This window comes from Gallus gallus, chromosome 2 (genome assembly GCF_016699485.2).
Source record: "Gallus gallus isolate bGalGal1 chromosome 2, bGalGal1.mat.broiler.GRCg7b, whole genome shotgun sequence".
Lineage (NCBI taxonomy): Eukaryota > Metazoa > Chordata > Aves > Galliformes > Phasianidae > Gallus > Gallus gallus.
The window spans coordinates 13,395,926-13,415,431 of record NC_052533.1 but is presented as its reverse complement, the minus strand read 5'-3'; the positions used below and the strand labels follow the sequence as shown (position 1 = coordinate 13,415,431).

The 19,506-nt window shown below is 38.3% G+C and overlaps 1 protein-coding gene across 32 annotated transcripts in view; it reads right to left on the bottom strand.

Annotated features, from left to right (window-relative positions):
- PARD3 (par-3 family cell polarity regulator) overlaps positions 1 to 19,506 on the bottom strand; it is a 434,005-nt gene that overhangs the window by 84,837 nt on the left and 329,662 nt on the right. For 30 of the 32 annotated variants that reach the window (XM_040680350.2, XM_040680478.2, XM_015281342.4 and 27 more), the window contains one exon: positions 16,324 to 16,581. The exons of 1 other annotated variant lie outside the window; for it this stretch is intronic. In XM_040680350.2, the coding sequence (XP_040536284.1) occupies positions 16,324 to 16,581 (258 nt within the window). Of the gene's footprint in view, positions 1 to 16,323; positions 16,582 to 19,506 lie in introns of those variants that run through there. One more of the 32 variants, XM_040680573.2, reaches the window with a different exon arrangement.

Below are 19,506 nucleotides of genomic sequence, written 5' to 3'. Positions count from 1 at the left end.
AGTCACCTAAACACTTATTTCCATAGGGGTGGAAAATAGAAAAAGGACTATCAGCAGTCCCATATCTATCTTGATTGGTGCTAGAGGCTAGGTAGCCTAGGACAGGAAGGACATCCAGAGTTGCTCTAGACATTGACACTTAAGCATTACATTTGTCTTTCAGCAGATATTCACACATATAATTTTTAGTGCATACATGATGAAAACCAGACTTCCTGCAGAGGTATAAAAGAAAGCATGTTCCTGGAGTGCTCTGGTTTACCCTCTAGAGATATCATCTATATCTGTGGGTATATATGGACTATACAGGGTTTTTTCTCATCTAATATATACACTATACATACAATATATACATATGAACATCCTCCTCAGTGCCTCCATTTTATGGGAATCAAAACACTTTCACAGCTCATTCTGATACGGCAAAGCTAGATGCAAAAGAGATATTCATCCACTATAACATCAGGGGTATACAATAGCCAAAGATCAAAATAAAATCTCTGGAGAGCTACGGATGGCCAAGTCTTTCTGAATGGACATCCATTTGCACCATGCACAGAGAAGCTTTGTTGACTTTGGACTTAATGAGTTCATATCAACTTCATAACTAAATAACCTCAGGGCAAGATTAATATGTATGGGGAGGGAGCATTTACAACTCTGCCTAGAGCTATCTCACTTGGATGCTCTGAATTGCCCTCCTGAGGATAACGGTTCTCTCCTTTGACTTTATAGATAGGATTGGCTTTCTGATTTAGGCATGAAAAAGCACCTTTTTAAAGCTTTGAATTATTTTTCATAGGGTCTCAGTGGCTTTGGCTAGGACAGATGCTCACAGACTTAGGTCCAATGGAATCACATTAAATTACAGTATTTCATAGATATCCATTCACCCCCCAGGAGCTACGATAAGAATTTAGAAAGAGAAATTTTGGATCTAAACGAGCCACTGACGTTTGCTGGATTTTTTTTTTTTTTTTAAGTTCTCTCTACATTTCACCAGGTTTTCTCCCTGACTCAGTGAAATTTTCTAATTTGACAGTTAGATCCATAAGCCATCACGACCATCTTAATGCTATCAACAGTCTAAGTGCAGTATCAAAGTTCAGTTCACTGAACCATCAAATAATATTCTCATTGGGGCACTCTCCCTTGATGAGCACAAGTAAGACCTAGTTACGTTAATCATCATCTATATACTGAGAAGCAAATGTAATGCACTGAACATTCAGCCTGTCAAAATGTATCAATTATTCAGTCAGAAAGGTCTGACTGCATGAATCATTTCATGTTCAGTGTGCAGCAGGTTTGGAAAAAGGGTTTGATAGAAATAACTGAGTAGGATTCTAAGAAATTATTATTCTTAACTACAGCTTGAGGTACAAGAAGGAAAGCGTACGTAAGAACAAGTCAACCTTTGGATTGCTTATGAAGCACTCCTTTTTCTGTCCTCCCTGCTAAGCTCTTTCCACTTCAGATAATGTTTTCATTCTGCTACAGGTTTCTCTCAGGAAATTAATTTCTTAGCTGGATGTCACCTGGGGACATCCAAGTGAACAACCCATGACTTTTGTAGCCTTTTTTTCCTTCTAATTCTCTCTTACATCTTAACATTTCACATAACAACTGCAAGGCCATTGCAGGATTCATCCTGATTTCACTATAAATTCTATAAAGTGTTGCACCATGCTGAATGGCATTATATAAACAAAAATAAGATAGCAGCATTGCTTGAAGATTTGTTTATGACCTGCGAGTCCTCTTTCACAGGGGTGAACAGAAGCTTTGGGCTAAGAGGAGACTGGAAGACAATTTGACTTCTTCTGTTTTCTCCTGTTTTGTGGGAGATTCTTGTTTTCTTTCCCTTCCTGACCCCTAATGCTGGGAGGATTTATGCTGTCTAGAAGGGGATAATTACAGGAGAGATTTTGCATGACAGAGTTTGCTGCTAGGCTATTAGAGAGGTCTCTTCCTTACTCAGTGTATATGCAGAGGAATGTATTAAACAGAAGTCCTTTAAGGTACATTAAGTCTGACAGCCTTCATCCCTCCATTGTGACTTCAGTTGCTGTTGGCACACACGACTGAGGCGAGACAATGATTTGAGACATAGCTTGCCAGCTCAATCCTGACATTCTGCAGCATCTAGTGATTTCACAGTGAGATATTTGAAAGTTTTTCTTCTCCCTTACTTTTTCAAATGAATGTAATATAGTGTACAGTGAGAGTTTATGATCCCAGTGAGAGATATAGCATATGAGGACTAGCACAGCATAAAAAGCAGAGGAATAGGTTTCCCAGTACCCCCAGGTTCCTCAATTCTGCGCCAAAGGGACTATTTACTAATCAACAGCCCTCATATTTTTCTTTCTTTGCTACTCTTTTGATAACAGAAGAGAGAGACGAACAGAAGAGAAAGCATTCTGCTGTTCATGCAAGCCCCTTCACAAAATGCCTCCCATAGGCTTTCCACCAAACCTGCTATTTCATTTAAAGCAGTCAGTCCTGAAGGATCAACTTAGGCAATTAGACAAGGGATTTGGGCTCTGAGGGATAATTGGATGACTTGCATGCAATAAACTTCTTTCACGCTCTCTTCACTTTTTTCTTTTGTTCTCTTTGTTCATCCCTTTGTTTCTCATCATTAATTTTTTTAATCAAGTTCGCAACACTCTTGCAGATACAGCAAGATAGTAATGTGGCCAAGCAGCAAGAACCTAAACACCTACACCGTGGATCCTGCTGTTTCATGCCTCTTTAAATTGTTCCGATGTGACATCAAAGGGGAGAACAGCTGAATTTAGATGACGGGATGCAGTCAAAGCTCCATTTGTGTATCTGCAGCACTGCCGAAGTTGCAGGGCAGGAATGAATGGAGCTCAGGTATCTCAGGTGAATCCTGGAGGAAAGCTTACACAGGAAAAGAACTACAGCACAATTATATTGGTTGCATTCTGGTGAATGCTGTGTGAATTATATCGCAGCCAAGGAGCTTACTAAGACTAAAGACTGCTGAAATATCATTGCCTTTTTTTTTTTTTTCCCTAGAACAATCTTCTCCTCTGCTCCTCTCTTTTTTTCCCCACTCATTCTTCACTCCTCATCACCTCCAGATTCCAGACTAAGAGCTCTTTTTGCCTTGGACACACAACCTCATTTTCACTCCTTATTCCTCAGCCTGATGCTTCTAACTTTCATTTTCTCCTATTTTGACATGTTCCCTTCACATCAACCATTTCCCGAATGTCATCGCTCCTAATATCTTATTTATTCACTATATAAAATTGCCATCCTCACGTGAATTGAAAATTGCTCACTGATTTTAAACTTCTCTTAGCTCCTTTTATTTCCCATACGCCAGCACAATTTGTCAGTCTGTGTACACAGCAAAGTTCTAAATTACATGCAAGTTTCAACTTCTCCCTCTAATATAACAATATATGTCTCCTTTATAATAAATGTCAGTGAAATATTTATGATCACTATACTATCAACTGTAAAAATAATAGCAACAAAAAATAAAAATTAGATCTTCAACTTCCTTGCTTATGTAGGGATTGTGTAATCAACTGCTAAATATGCGGAAGTCTTCAGTGACCCTCTGTGAGGAATACAAATACGAGAGCCATAGTTGCCGAGACTTAGTTCAACCTGTAAAAACAAAGTTTTAGTTCTTAATGTCCACATTCAGTCTCATATGAGCCAGCAGACATATCTTGCACACTCCCACTGATGAGCAGTTCCTCCACCCTTCTCATATGTTCCAAATAGAGCATTATATTTGTCTCCAAACAGAGGAGGAAATGAAGGTGGCAAAGACAAGAATCTTCTGTGCTGTGATATGTTGATGCCTAATTAGCACACTAAGGAAGGTCTCAGCAGCAGTAGGTCTGCTGTGCTTTGTGACTGAAGAGCACACAGCAAAAGCAATATTTTCTTTCTCCTTAGGATCTCAGTGGACACCCTCAGATAGGTACTGGGAATTTCAGACACTTTTATGTCTTTCTGTCCCAGACCCTAATAAATTCAAGAGAACATGGAGGTGATAAAATAAAAGTTTAGGTTAAGATGCCAAGCACTTGTCTTCTCAACCAAGATCTATAAAAGAAAGAGAGTAGTCTATCTGTCCACATAAAGCTGACGGACAAATCTCATTTCAAAGTGAGTGAAGGTGCATTACACAAGTGATAGAATATACCACAGTAGGAACAAACTCAGTGTCAGAAGGGAGTCAGATCCAGTGACTAACAAGGTCTTTTCTATAATTCAGTAGAAAATGGCTTCTGGAAGAACACCACCAGGCACTTCTCACAAGCATACAGGTGTTAACCTCAGTGCCCTGGCCCTATTCCAGCTCAGGTAATTACCTTTAAAACTTACATTCTCCTTCCAGACTCTCCTGGCTTGTCTCCACTCCCTGGCCCTGATTTATACGCAATTAAACAGCAGCAGTGTTTTACTGTGCAGGTGGCAGCTTGTCAGTGGAAGGAGTGGGGAGGGGATGAGCCACAGCACAAAATAGTCTCTATATCGACTACAAGTCCCCACTAAAGGTTATGAAGTTCTTTAAATCCCAGCAAATGCACCATATAGATGAAAGACAATACTGCACAGACCATCTTCTCCCTCATCTACGTATATAAAGAGGGTGATTTTTTTTTTTTTTTTTTTTTTTTTTTTTTTTTTTTTTTTTGGAGAGTGAGAGGATGGTTAGCTCCTCTTTGTCATAGCATGCTCAGCAGGCAGCTTCCTCTCCCATCCCGCAGTGCTCCTGATCTCCACAGGAGCCTTCCTTTGCTTATTCCCCTCCATCACCTCCGGTGCAGTCCTTCAGCCCTGCAGGAGGCTGTCTGTCTCCTGGGCTCGGTTCCTGCAATGCCACAGCACTCACCAGCTGCACACTGCATCTCACAGGGAAGCAGTCTTCAGGACTGTATGGAAACCTTTGTTTCACAATTCCTTGCCAACACAGTAGCATTTCTCTGGGACCCACAATCTATTTTTGACCGGAAAACTGTGCAGGTGAGCTGCAGAACCTCAGTGTGAAAAAAAAAAAAAAAAAAAAAAAGAAATACTCAAAGTACTTTTGCAGAAGAACAGAGGCTGTCACAGCAGCAGCAGGTCCAGCACGGCAGCAGCACTGCCCGAGAAGGCGAGCAATACAAACGTCCTCTGCAGAATCACACTGAAAAGCAAGAGCTAAGTACACATGCAGGCCAACAGAATGCACAGTTTTTGAGAAGTATTTTCAGAGGCGTTGGTTTTGGTGGAGTTGAATGTTGTACTCACAATATAAAAGCTGAAATAAAGGACAAAAGGCAGCCTCCTATGAAAACAGTAAGAGTTATGACTTGTCCTCAAGGGTTTTATTCACGCAAAGAATAGTGTGGTGGAGAAAAAGGCAATAGCTGTATTCAAAATAAGAAACAAGACACATGCCTTAGCGTAACACTGAAATACAGGAATATAATTGGCAATTAAAGAATAAGAACTCCAAGTGGGTCATTAGGAAAAGTTCAATGCTAACAATGAAGTATTAGTTTAAGGTAATCCTTACTGTCCCTAAAATTTTCTTTGATGCTTGAAAATTTTGAATCAGTTGATTCAATATTCCCAATCTAACAGAAAGTGATTTATATATTTTCTTTCACATACACTATCCAGACATCTGAGTTGCACAGCAATAGGATGAGAGGCAAACTACTACAAACTAGAGCATGGGAAATCCTGATATTAGAATGCTTTTCTAGATAACATGAACGTGGTCAAATACTGGGGTAGGCACCAGCACCACAGAGCTGGTGAAATCACCACCCTCAGAGATACACAGGATACAAGTCCAGAGTAACCTGACCTGATCAATCCTGTTTTGAGCAGAGGCTTGGACCAGATGTGCTCTGGAAGTCACCTCCTCTGGAGTGAGGAAATTTTCAGAAAAGATTTTTAATACGTACATGAACATTTTAAATTTGTACATTAAAAATCTGTCAGAGCAACACCTTCATGTGTCTGCATCTTATTCTGCACAGGTACACGTGCTCTACTGAATATGGATCAACACTCACTGATAACATACAGCATAGATGATGGAGGTATCAGCGTGAGAAGGAATATTAACAAAAAGGTAAGAGTGAGGTCCAATGAAGTAGGATTATTCCTAACACTGAATGCTGTCTCAGTTTTACCTATTCCCCTGTTAAATTCAGACATCTTAAGCTATAGCAATTTTACCAATATCAAAAACAGTAGAACTTCTATCTACATCAAAAACAGTGGAACTAATGGAAGCTAATGAAATACAGTCTATATGAACTTCAGAAGAGAAGCAACAATTTATCTCTGACCATCTATGCAAGACCTAAAGGTCATTTTTTAAAATTCTAATCAGACCAGACTGAGGCAAAGTGCAAAGAATATGAGAAGAATAGATGTCCTGGCCCTTCGCTAGAAGAGGAGCCCAGCCTGGACGTTGAGCGCATCCACTGAGTGGGACAAGCTTCTCATCAGTGGGAAATGAGTGAAGAAAACTGAGGACTGTAAACTTTTTCCAAGCACTGACAGGAATGGCCCAGAGTACACTCTATGGCAGCGAGTTTGTTTCAACCCACTACATTCTGGTTTTGCTGAGTAACCAGCAATAATTTCAACCAATAATTTCATGTTTTAACACAGTATCTGATAAAAGTTTCCTACATACTGCTCTACAGGGAGATCTTCAAAGAAGAAACAGGTTATGCAGCTGAAATAGTAACAGAAATGCTTTCTGGGACAAAAAAAAATTGCTAGAGTATGATAATGTAGACGAAACTGAGAGGAACAGCCCTACTGAAGTGAAAAGAACTACTTCTTTTAACTGTACTTCCTTTCTCAAAATGCTTTGTATAAATTCCCAGGATTGTTTTTCTTCATGATCCCTCAAACATTTAGGTTTAATGCATAACTTCCAGCATTGTTTAAATTCCCAGTTTGCTTTAAATTAACTATAAAGGTCTAACTCAGTGACTCCGGAATCTTACGGGGTATAGCAACTCTTTACATTTATCTCTATCATCTCTGTAATATTTCAGCCTCACCTGTCATATCAGATGTAATGAATAGCTGACATATAGATCAGGACAAATTTGTAATCAGTAGAACCTAGCACAGCCCTGGATGCAATACTGGGATGCAGACATGTCATGGGTACAGAGACATTCTTGTATCATCTCTAGCCTTTACCTTAGAAGCATTTCCAAAATATTCTAAAATACAAGTTGACCATACTGATACAAGAATAAATAACTAAATAAAATCACACCCGTTCTCAGTTTCTAGTATGTCTGTCTGAGAATTTATGTTTTATCGCATAGAAAGACTGAAAGAAGCATTAATAAAAGCAAACGCATGGAAAATTGCTTCCACAGAAAAGACGACTCTGTCTTAAGTACAGTTTAAAAAAAAAAAAAGTTGGATCAATTAGCAATCTGTGAATGTTAGAAACATCTTAACAATGTCTCAAAGATGAAAGAGCCTATCACAGAATGAGGAAAGGGGGAAAAATTAAATTACGTCTGTAGTCATAATGAATCGAAGCCCAGAAGGTGGTCTCCGAATCAGCAGGTTTTGATGAAATATTAAGGAAAGTGATTATTGATGAAAAATGAATAAGCTCCTTTTTGATTTTAGCAACCTTTAAATCACACTTTGCTAATTAAAATAGCTTCAATGCATCCCTCCATTCCTTGATGGGCATTTAGTTATCCTTAGAAACATGTTGGTTAATTTGAAAACATTTTAGCAAATATGCACAAAGTTTATCTTAAGCAAGCAGACACAGTACAGTTTAAGATGATGTGAAAAATAATGCATAGCATAACCTTCTCTTTTTCTTTTTTTCTTCTTTACGCTATATCTGTTAATGGCAGGCAGCTTCTGCTTGTTCCCTCTGCAGCATAAAATACCCCATGATATATATTACAACTATTAACGAGCCATAAAATATGTCTCAGAAAACAAAGGCCAACGTTACTATTTTCTGCCTCCTTTGTTTGCCAGGTCAGAGTGTTTAGTGCCCAGGAGGTGAGGTACTACGGTACTGTGGTCTTAGGCAAATAAATTCCCTTCCCAAAGATAACTGGAAATTAGAAGTGAGACATTGCTTTTCACGTCCCTCGAAGTGGTACGGATTCTAATTGCTTTTTAAAATGTTTGTAGTAGTAATACAGCCTTCTCTTTTCATCCTGGTTTGTACTTAGCTTCCTTTTAAAGAGAAACCTGGGACCGAAGGAAGAAAGGCTGTAATCAAGGCTGAATTGCGGCACACAGAAGACATACCATTATAGAATGCGAAGGAACTCAGGCATGCCATGCATTACTGTCACAAAACTATACACATGAACTGAAATGAAACAAAATCTGCACCTTAGTTTTTGCTTTCATAAATTAAGTCTTAGATATTATACCGCCATCTAAACTCAGGGCAGATGAAACTCCCTATCCCTTACAGATATGTGATCTATTTACTATAATAGCATTTCATATATCCATCACATAAGAAAGACTTCTATGAATGTATCAGACTGAAAAGCTATTTAAATGCCACGAGTATTTTACGGAATGAAAAAAAAATGTCTATGGCAAGTAAATAAATCTCATGGTGGAACAACATTTTTCAGAAATACATAATCATATAAAATAAGTCATGCAAGAAACTTTTAAGTTCTCATATCATAGTGTCTGAGCCTTAAGGAACAAAATTACAAACACCTTATAAACCATATTCTACAGAGTGAAATACTCAACTAATAAATACTGTTTGCTGAATGAAGAATTGAAAAGCATTAGTTTTCAGATTTCCACCTAATAACACAATGAAATGAGATCTTCAAGCAATTGCTCAGTTTCCAGGATTGTCCATTTGGTATGTTACGTAAGCACTCATTCAATGAGTTTATAAGATGTTAAAAGGAATTAATGCATACACACTTGCTAACCTACACGTAGTGATGTTATTTTCCTTCCTGACGTTTAGTGCAGAGGATTCCCACAATTGGATTCCACTACTTCCTCCACTGACAAACTACCTAGACCACAGTCAGGATGCTTATTTAGTCACATAAACAAACAAGACAGACAATAAAGATAAACAATTTGGCTAAAAATAGTTTGTCTCATCTGCGAAATAGATGTCATTCTTAAAAAAGTAACCACACACACAAAAAAAAAACGACACAAATCTATAAATCTAGTATGCTGACTAGAACAACTTACATAAAAATTAACTCATACGTCACATTTAAACCATTAACCAACATTAATTTAAAGAGTTAACTTCAATTTGTATATTTTGTGGAGGGGTTGCATTCTGTGAATGCACAACACGCACTCCAAACTCAGTCTCTACATTCCTGTAATGAGATAAAATACAATGCCCTAGCTTTTTTAAGTGCTAGGAAAACAGAAGTCTGAGTCTTTCACCAAAGAGGAACAGATGGGTTGACTGGGGGTACATAAAAGACAGAAGAGACGTAAATTCGTACTCCATTTAAAAAGGGCCACATTCAGTGGCAGCAGCAAATTTAATTGATTAAATTATGGTGCTCAATCGCTGCAAAACATCAGTTTGCAATCCAAATTTTGGTTAACAGGACTAGCAAAGAACAGATTAAAACAGTTTAGACAGGTAGAATCAAAGCCCTTCATTTCAGGAACTGGTGAGCCTTTGCTTTTTCAGCTTTGTATCCTCAGATATTCTCCCAAATTTCCTCAGAATAAAGAACTTCACACTTTATTAGTGGTATTAGTGGGAAACAAAGATATGCATGTCAGCCTTGTTTTAGGACTACAATTTCAAGCCACACAGTACAAGGCCGGAGACATTGACTCCTCTAGGTTTTACATCATGCTTTATTTTAGACAAGGATATATCATTTTTTTCTTCTTTTTAATTAAATGCTGCCTCCTCCCATTTGAAGGCTGTTCTCTTTTTTTGTACAAGCAACAAAATGCCTAATTGAAAATTACAGAACCAACTACATACCACTACAGGAAAGGGTGATAGCTGGCAGTCTCTCAGAATAAGGGCAGTGAGGACTGTTAGCCTTTGGTGGGCCCCATTTCACCTCCTTGTTTTGTAACCTGGAGTGGAAAGTTCATTTCCCTCTTATCTTCCTGCGCATTTTCCCACTGCAGCCATTTGTAGAGGTACCAATGCCTGCTGCTTTTGTAAAAACAAGCAAATAGCTCTCATGTTTAGATTACACAGCAAGTCAACTTGAGGAGAGAGGAAGCAAAAATACCAGAGTTTAAGTGAGGCCGTGGCTGTGGTAAATGGAAAAAAGCACCATTCTCACAACAGTATCAGTGTTTGGTATCTACTTAAAAAAGAAAAGGGAAAGAAAAAAAAAAAAAAGAACACAGGACTTTCAGAGCCCTGCACCCAAATAGAGTTCACTGTAAGTCTGCCTCTTACTCCACCGAAATGGCAACTCAAACGAGGGAGTGCAGTTGCATACTTTCACAATAGGGAGTCTACATAAATCCTCATGAATTTATATTAAAACTTGTCTTATATTCTATCAAGATGGAAGAACAAAGGAAAACAACCACCTAAGATAATAAAATGCCAATACTAATATTGTCCATTGGGTTCTAAATACATGGGTCTATGACAGATGCAGCTAATTTTCAGGAAGTTCTGGGGGTAAGGATTACTAGCTGATAGCATGAAGGGTAGAGGAACAAAAAAAACAATGTGTTAGTGCTAAAGTGAAATTAAACCCCATGAAGAGTCTCACAGAGGCTCTAACTAATCCTTCTCCACGTTATCAGAGAGGAAGAAAATACCACACTGACTTCCAAGTAGTATTTTCTATTTTACATATGAGAGAACTGCAGATAGTCTGTTAACACACTGCTCTCCAAAGGGTTGTCTTGGAAAGTCTGTTTTATTATCCCACAATGGCACATGTACCATTTTCTAGGCTGGAAAAGTCTTTCCTGAAGCCCAATTCTCACAGGACTGAGGCTTTGTTATGCTGCAGAAGGGTGACAATCTCTGGAAGATAAGGATTTAAACTCTATTACTATTAATTTCTGAAGTTGTTCAGGGAGCTCGCATAACAAACAGGGGCTTAGGAAAACACTTCCACATCAATGAACATAAGTAAACACAAGTAGGATGGAAGAGCTTACTCCTTATCTTGGTCAACCTACTCTGCAAGTCGTTTGAACAACTCTGTAGGTTTTAAATGTCATTGCTTAGACAGTTTACAGCTTGCGCAGTGCTCAAGTCAACCTCAAGAACAGTCTAAAAATCTCTTTATTTAAGAAAAAAGAAACACTCTAATACTTATGGGATGCATCGTTCTGAGTAATAACGCATATCTTCATTTATTATGGGACTGGCAATAAGCTCAGATTTCTATGCATAAATGGTTCCACAGACTTTAGGCACCCTCCTATGACTGACACTACTAATAAAGAAGTTTAATATAGCTGCATGAGTGCCTTGCTTTTTTAACAAATATTTATCCAGGCACTGCAATATAGTACTTCACAGTTTTCACAACCCAATTTGCTGTTGCTAAAAATCACTCTACACACACTAGAAAGACGAGGTCTGTTTCTTACACTTTTTACATATTTCTGTGTTATATTAGAATGCTTCTTTCCAGTGTCCAGGGTTCATTACTCTTGTGCCAATTTAAGCAAAAGCATAACACAAAGTAAATAAAAGTTAACAACTAAATAAAACATTCTCCCTTTCTTTTTGGGCAAGTAGTAAGCAAAGCATGCAGCCTGACCTTAACAATAGCATTTTTGCTTCTTAGCACTGAACAGATGACAGTTAAAGCAACTGGGGTGATTTTCAGTTCCCTAATATTCCTTTGACATAACTTGATTCCACTTCTGATAGAAAAGAAACCAGTTCATAAAGGTCTCTCTTTCTAAAATGAACATTTTTTTTTTCTTTTTAATGGCAAAATGCATGCAAAAAGCTTATGATTATGGTATTTATGTTTCCATTAAAATGTCCTCAGCAAGCCGTGGGAGTCTAGCCTACTATTTTCAAGCTATTTAGATTTATAGCAGCACAGTGCCTACTTTATTTCAATTATATTTCAGGACAATGCACTCTTGGTGGGAAATTACACAGTGACAACCAGTAAATGTCCATTAGGAGTTGTCTTTCTACATACTACTCAACTATGGATGTCAGGTGATCACTATAAAACCCCATTGTATAGCGTCATTGTCATCTACATGAAAAACACTATTGATCAGTAGCACAGCTTCTCTTCTGTATGATGCAAAACATACTCTGAAACATTTCTCAAATAAACTAAAAGCTTTATTGACAAGAACAGAATTCTCAAGATACTTCTTTCCAGTACTGTAAAATAAACATAGATTATACATTCCACCTAGATTTTGCTCCATTAATGGTAACATAAAAAGTTGGAAAGGAAAAAAAATGCTTAGCAGCTTGTCTCTGTAAGTTATAGATACATAAGATGGAGCTAATGTAGCCAGGGCACAGCTGATGGATATGCAGCTACACTGACGAATAATCACCCCCAAAAGATTTTATTTATTTTTTTATTGCTAGGATTTCATTTCCTCTAAGTGGTAAACTGCTCTGCTGTTAGGGAAAGACTCTGCTTTCATTCTTTCTTTATAATCAAGACCGAAAAAGACTTTCTTAGTGCTACTGGAAGAAGTTGCTGTGACTATGTAACTGGAATTATGTAAACGTGTTTCAAGATTCACAGGAACTATGCTTACATATAGATTACATAAAAAACTCAAAATAAAGAACCTTCCATACTTCAATTACATATTCAACAGATAATAACTACCAATGGGGGGAGGGTGGGAGAGCTGAAACATTAAAAAATAAGAAAAGAAAGCCATCAAAATCCATCAGTGATTTCTTTACTTCTAATACAACATAATCTGCATTGAAGCAATTCTAAAACAGTTCCAAGTCATAAAAAGAATTTTCAAGTAAAATTTACCATTCATAGGCTTTTTTACTTATAGCCATAGGTGGTAAGATGGGTGAAGCAACATTACTTCCACACATACATTGGTGTGCAAATCTCTATTGAGTTAATGGCATTATACAGTACATTTTCATTTAGATAAATGAATGGACAAAATGATCAGTGAATAACCATTTTCGTCATCTTTTTATTGTCTTGTATTACCTGTCAGTTACAGTGCTTGGGATACGGACAAATATTAAATACATTCAAGAAAGGGAAAAAAAAAGAACAAGTGTGACTTTAATCCAGCTTTCAAGTCATGTTATAAAATGACTTGGGGATCTCTGCCTGATCACTGGGTGGTACCATCACTGGGTGAATCACTACAGTAGTTGTCCTCATAATAGCCTCAAACTTGCAAAAAAATCCATCCTTATCCATTGTTCTGATATAGCACCTCACATACTTGTCTTCCACTTTGCTATCATCCATATGCCAAGACACAGTTAAATTTGCATCAGTTGGTGGCATGTGTTGATGAAAAGAAGAGAAATTTAAGGAATATTAAAGAAAAACAAACCCTGCAAGGCCTCACACTCAGATGCAATAATTCTCTTGCAAGTTAAAGAAAAATCTGTCATCTGTTCAACAGTGGTATGCAAACTATTATGAGACATTTTGTTATAGGTCTCTCTGTAAGTGACTTTTAAATAACCTTTTGGACATATTTAAATGTCAGATTTTGTTTGGCACTTAGCACCAAACTGTAATAGAAATAACATTTCCCATATAAACAATGCTGCTTTTACTATGTACGTGCTAAAGATTTGAGCCAGCCTGGTCGTTACCAGCACTGGGCAGCTCAGTGAGCAGCAACGTGCTGCTAGAGATTCCTCTTCCCATCCACAAAGACTTGAAGGGGCTGTTTAGGTAACCTCTGAAACACACAGGAAAAGAAATGATGGGAGGGCAAAGGGGTAGAACAGAGGGAAAAGAACACTTAGTGCAGATGAATGCTAACATAAACAGTATTTTACGGATGCAGAGTTGTAACCAACTATTTTTCCTCAAATTTATTGAGGCATTATCAGGATAAATCATCCTGCAGAGACAAAAGCTCCCTCAAGAAGAGTCTCATGAAGAGGCACTTGCATGACTGCTATGGCAAGGGTCATCATGATATGTCATGGGACACTTTCACTGCTGGAAAGGGACAGTAAGGAACAAGTGGCAAAGGAGCCTCTGGGGCGAAAAGCTAGGCATCCTACAGACAGGGTGACATCTTAGCTAAAAAGCATCTCACACACAACCAGAACTATTTCTTAAGATGATATTCAGATCTTTAATACTTCTAAGATGAAGTTTGTAAAACACAGCCTCGGGAAGATTGCTCAGCCATGAGCTCATGCCTCAGTCCCCCAAACATACTTCAGAGGACACCGGTAGTAAATAATAATCTTTTTCCATGTGAACTGTCTATCTCTTTCCAGATGACTCTTGCTAAGCGTCTCATACCATCCCTTTATCACTAAACCGGGGGTAGCTTCTCTTGCTCCCCTCTCAACTTGCATCTCCTGCTTCTCTCCAGCCAGGCTGGGCCTTCGGTCTCAGTTTGACTGAGCTGTGTGCAATGGGGCCCTCAGTGCTGCTGGGCTCTGGCAGAGCAGCCTGAATGCACAAAACTGTCATGCTGCTCTTCTATCCCACCCTTATCATTAGCATCAGGTTCCCCCAGCACACTGTTATCTTCGGTTTTACTCACTCTCTCCTGGCTCTTTTATCAGCAATCACACAGAGTTAGCTGGGTCACACAGGTCTTATATTTCACCGCACCAGGTTTGCATCAAAGAACTTTTTTTTTTGTTGATGTGACATTGATGCCATTCAACTCAGGCATGAAACACTGCCTTTGGTCTAACAAAAACAGCTTCAAGAGGCACCACGTGGCAGCCATACCCAACCAAGCTATCTTGATTTCCAAAATAACAAAAGTCCTGAAATGTCAGGCACTTGAGCATACTAGTGCCTATCAGTGTAAGGCTACAGAATGTAAAATTCCAAGAGCACAGATGAAGCTTTTTGCTTTTGAAATTATTTTGCTTCCTTCACTGAAATAAAATACACATCCGCAATATGTAAACTATGTTTGTTTTATACAAAAAGTAGACACACTGCAGTACAGAATAACTATATGAGTGAGAAAATAAAAAGGCAGTTGTAGTACTGAATGTTAATAGAAAGGTATGAAACTGAAATGTCTTTAACTGTCAAGTTAGACAACATACTTTTTTTCCAATATTATGTAAAGGAACTTCTAAAAAATAGATCTAGGATCACACAGTACTCATTTAAAACCTTTTAAACAATTAGTTTAACTCTTCATGATAGCTGTTTTCCTTACAGATCTCTAACACAGTAACCAAAGATGTTGTTCTGCTCATTTAAGTGAAAGTTCATTGTTTTCTTCTGGGAAGAATGGGGCAGAAAACAAAACAAGTGGCTTTACTGTGAGCAAAACTAATGCCCTCTGAATGAGTTAACACCTCCCATAGTAGGATTTCAATGTTCATTTTTATACAACTGAGAAAATGCAGAACTTCAGCATCATAGACGTCAGCCAAGAAAACAGATGTATTTTCATTGTTGAAATACAAAAAAGCTGTGAATGCTGCCTTTGGTTATTTCTACTTTACGTTAGTTTGCATGCCTGTTTTAGCTTTAGGTTTTCAAAACTCCATCAACAGAAACCAGAAATTTGCCTGATTTCAACATAAGGCCTAGTGTGACAAAGTTCAGATAATGTAACCCCAGGAAAAGTATAAATCATAAGCTGCAACCCAAAAACAGAACATAACTCCTGACAAAAGCTTGGAGTTTGGTCTGTACTTTATCAAGAAGTTCCACCTGTTAGACTAAAGTTCAGAACCACAGAACTAGAATGCGGATAACCATTAACTTATTTTTGCTTTAATAGTAATAATTATACAGAAATATTATAACTGCTATGAATAGGTAGGAAATGTTGCATTCCATAGCCATATTAGTTAGAGTTCTGATAAATAAGCCAGGTGATGTCACAAGTCTGAATTTTAAATGAATTATCCCAAACGTCTTGAACTCAAAACCATTTGAAGAATGAGAAGAAAATCTGAGTCTACAAGAAAGAAACTTCACATTCCATTATGTTACCATTTGATTTATGGGAGCTCCATCCTTTTCTACATAAAGGCTTTTAAAAAGCCATTAATAAAAAATGGAGTTCTGATTTCCCAATTGATGCGGTGTCATCACCCATGACACAAGCATTACAAGGTGGGATTTGGTAAAAGCATAGTGGTTGCTGTCCAGTGCCTACCTGTCTACAGGTGAAGACTTTGAATTCCATGGTTTCTTCACTTGGGCGTACAAGGCTTCGACTGTCTGTCCTTCCCTTGGGCTCTGCGGTCTGCTGGTCAGAGTTATTGTGCCACTATTTGAAGATGAGTCATAGGAAGAAATCCCAGCATACATTGGGTCTGCATCGCAGCCAAAAGTCCGGTTAAAATCCTGTATCTCGGCATAGTCACGCTCACGAGCTTGTCTCTCTCGAAATTCCCGAGTTTTTGCTTGAATTCTGAAAAATTAAAAGAAGGCTGAAACCAATTTTTCCCCCCATTCATTTCAAAGCAGCAGCTAACAGACACTTTGGGCAGGCCATCTTAGTGATGACTATTGATGTGTTTCCAGTTTCAGTTTGTCATGGAGTCTCAGTTGTACATTGGATATTGCAGTCTAGATCTTAAAAAAAAAAAAAGCCACAATCAACAGCAGGCTTTAAAGAAGAAGGCTGATTATCCACTTCATTCTTTCATTATAAAGTGCAAAAAAGACTAGCCATAGTTGTCAGAGTTTATCTGTTGTTTTATGCATCTTAGGAACTTTACACCAGTACCTGACCTGCCTGAGAATGGCCAGACACCATTCATATTGTATGGTACTCCATCAAGATCTGACAGATATAGTGGTTCTAACACTTGCCTTCAGGGATGAATTTTAACGTACTTTCTTGGCCGAACATTATAAAAGTTACGGTTCCAAACCTTAAAAACCTAAGATTAAAACACACACACATGCATACTTAAGGATGTATGTATGCAGTAAACAGCAGAAGTCATTCCTTGTATAAATTGTTTAGAATGTGCATGTTTTATTTAAAATGTAAACAAACTGAATCTGGCACCTCCTAAAAGTAGGCAGTTTCTTCACAGAAAGTACAAACATTTGTCTTATGCAAAAGTTATAAGTGAAAGGTGATGCTCTATTGGGATTTGGTATCTAAATGCATTTGTTTAGCTGTATGACAAAAAGTGACAAATAAAAACAGATGGCATTTAGGAATCTGACAAATACAAACTGAGTACAGGTCAAATTTTCAAAAGCACACAAACCTATTACTAAAATTTGATCTGGGCTTCAAAGTTTCATTGGTATTTTAGAAAATCTGATGTATCCCACACATGCTCAGTGAACTGAAGAAAACCACATGCACCCCCAGTACTGTCTCCCCAGACTGATTTAATGTTCTGTCATCATCGCAAAATGAAGCACTCAGCTGTCTCCTCCCTTCCATTAGCAAAATGTGTTCCTTTTTCATCTAACAGATAAAGCCACACAGTGTGCAGTCTATCAATTCAGACCACAGCTCTGGGCATCCCCCTGCTTGCTGACCGATTAACTGGAGCAGCCTGCTCAAAGCCTTTGAATCCTTTGAAAGCAACCCTTGCCTCTTCTGAAAATGGGAAAACCTAAGAGTTAGGTTACTGCTGCATTTTTTTTAGAAATTTTAAACTTAGCCACATGATGTTCAAGATGAGTCTTTGCAAAAAGAAAAGGGGATACACAAGGGGTGGGATTCTGGTTACAGCTGGACATCACACTTCAGTCTCCTACAGCAGGTGAGTCCCAGTGAGCCACATGGGCAGGCTCCATCACTGCCAGCAGACTTCCAAGAGTTATAGCTCTCCTGTGGCAGTCAGTGTGTCTTAGCATGAGACTTACACTGCTGTGTAGGTCTCCTGTGGGATATTGGCTTGCCAGTCTTGATTTAGCTCCTCCAGCACAGGCAGCTTCAGGCACCTGACAGCCCTCAGACACCCTGCCGGACCCCCAGCTGCCAGACAAGGAGGGCTCTTGTAGGCCCTTGTCATGTCTGCCAGCCCTGTGCTGACATCTCAGAGACTGTGATAACTCAAGTGACACAAGACAACTGTGTGCATGCATGAGAATCCTGCTCTGAGCTTTGTATGGAGAAGTCTAAATCGAAATGTCGTCACCAAACTGAACCCCAAGCAAATTGTGCTTCCTATGTTAGCAGAGATCCTGGTAACAAAAGAACAGAATAGAAGGGTAACACAGACAGGCAGGTCTATTTTCTTCAAAAATCCCACAAGTACAGACCAAGGGTAGTGTTCTGGGAGTCAAACTGATCCACTGAACTCTTCAACAGCCAGTAACAGCTGCACCAGTGGTTCAGTGATTTAAGTAAATGCCCGAATTATACCTCAGCTTCACTCTTTGTTTTTATAACCGCTACTGCTGACTTGTACACTACAACTCTCGCTTGCATTCAGTCCCAGGTGGAAAGGAAAACAAGCATACAAACAAAAAGAAAATGCAAATAGGAGAAATCTGTGAAAAATTAACATAATTTTTAATTAAGCAAGCAAAGTATTTTTTTTTTACTGATTGCTTTTTAGTTTAAGAGGGGAAAATGGACAAGAAAACTGCAACAGTGTTCAGCTGATGGTATGCTCCTCTGCAATTTCTCAGTTTCATCAATGTCCAACAGGATTTATTTTTTTTAATTTCCACTGACAAAGCATTCAGCCTTAAATGCCAAATCCATTTCAAATTTAAACATCGTTTTTGCACATGTGCTTTTAAAATACAAAGTTATATGTTACAACGTCCTATATTCCAAAGGAAAAGCAGGCCTGAAGGAGACCTGCAGTTGTTCATCTATCTGCAGATTGCAATTCCAGTTTGTAGTTCTGTGTTTATTACCTTGTGCCAGAATATATTTGCCCACTAAAATTTCTCTTCTGAATGGAAAAAGCAAAGGAAATCCACAATTTTCTAGATATTGCTGATTTCTAGCACTTAATTTTATTTTCAGTGGTCAGCGTGTTGATACATATTTGAACCATGGCTGACACCAGTGTGAGGGAAAAATGCTTTAGACAAGTAAAATATTAGTGCATGAAATCTGACAGTACAGCAAAGACATGGCATCGGGAAATACACTCAGAAAAAAAACTAAAAACCATTACCTGATGTGCTCATAAAACTGAATTACCCGGTGATAAATGGTGATATTGGCCTTTGTCTTACTGACTGCTATGATATGTGCAGGTGAACGCATCTAGTTTTTGACCATGAACATTACTTCACTCTCCACAGGTAAAGACATGAGTGCCCCAGTTTCATTGTTAACGAAATATTCTCTTCAAATAGCTTATTGGCTATTTAATACGCTTGAACTCTTAAGTAACATAGTTTG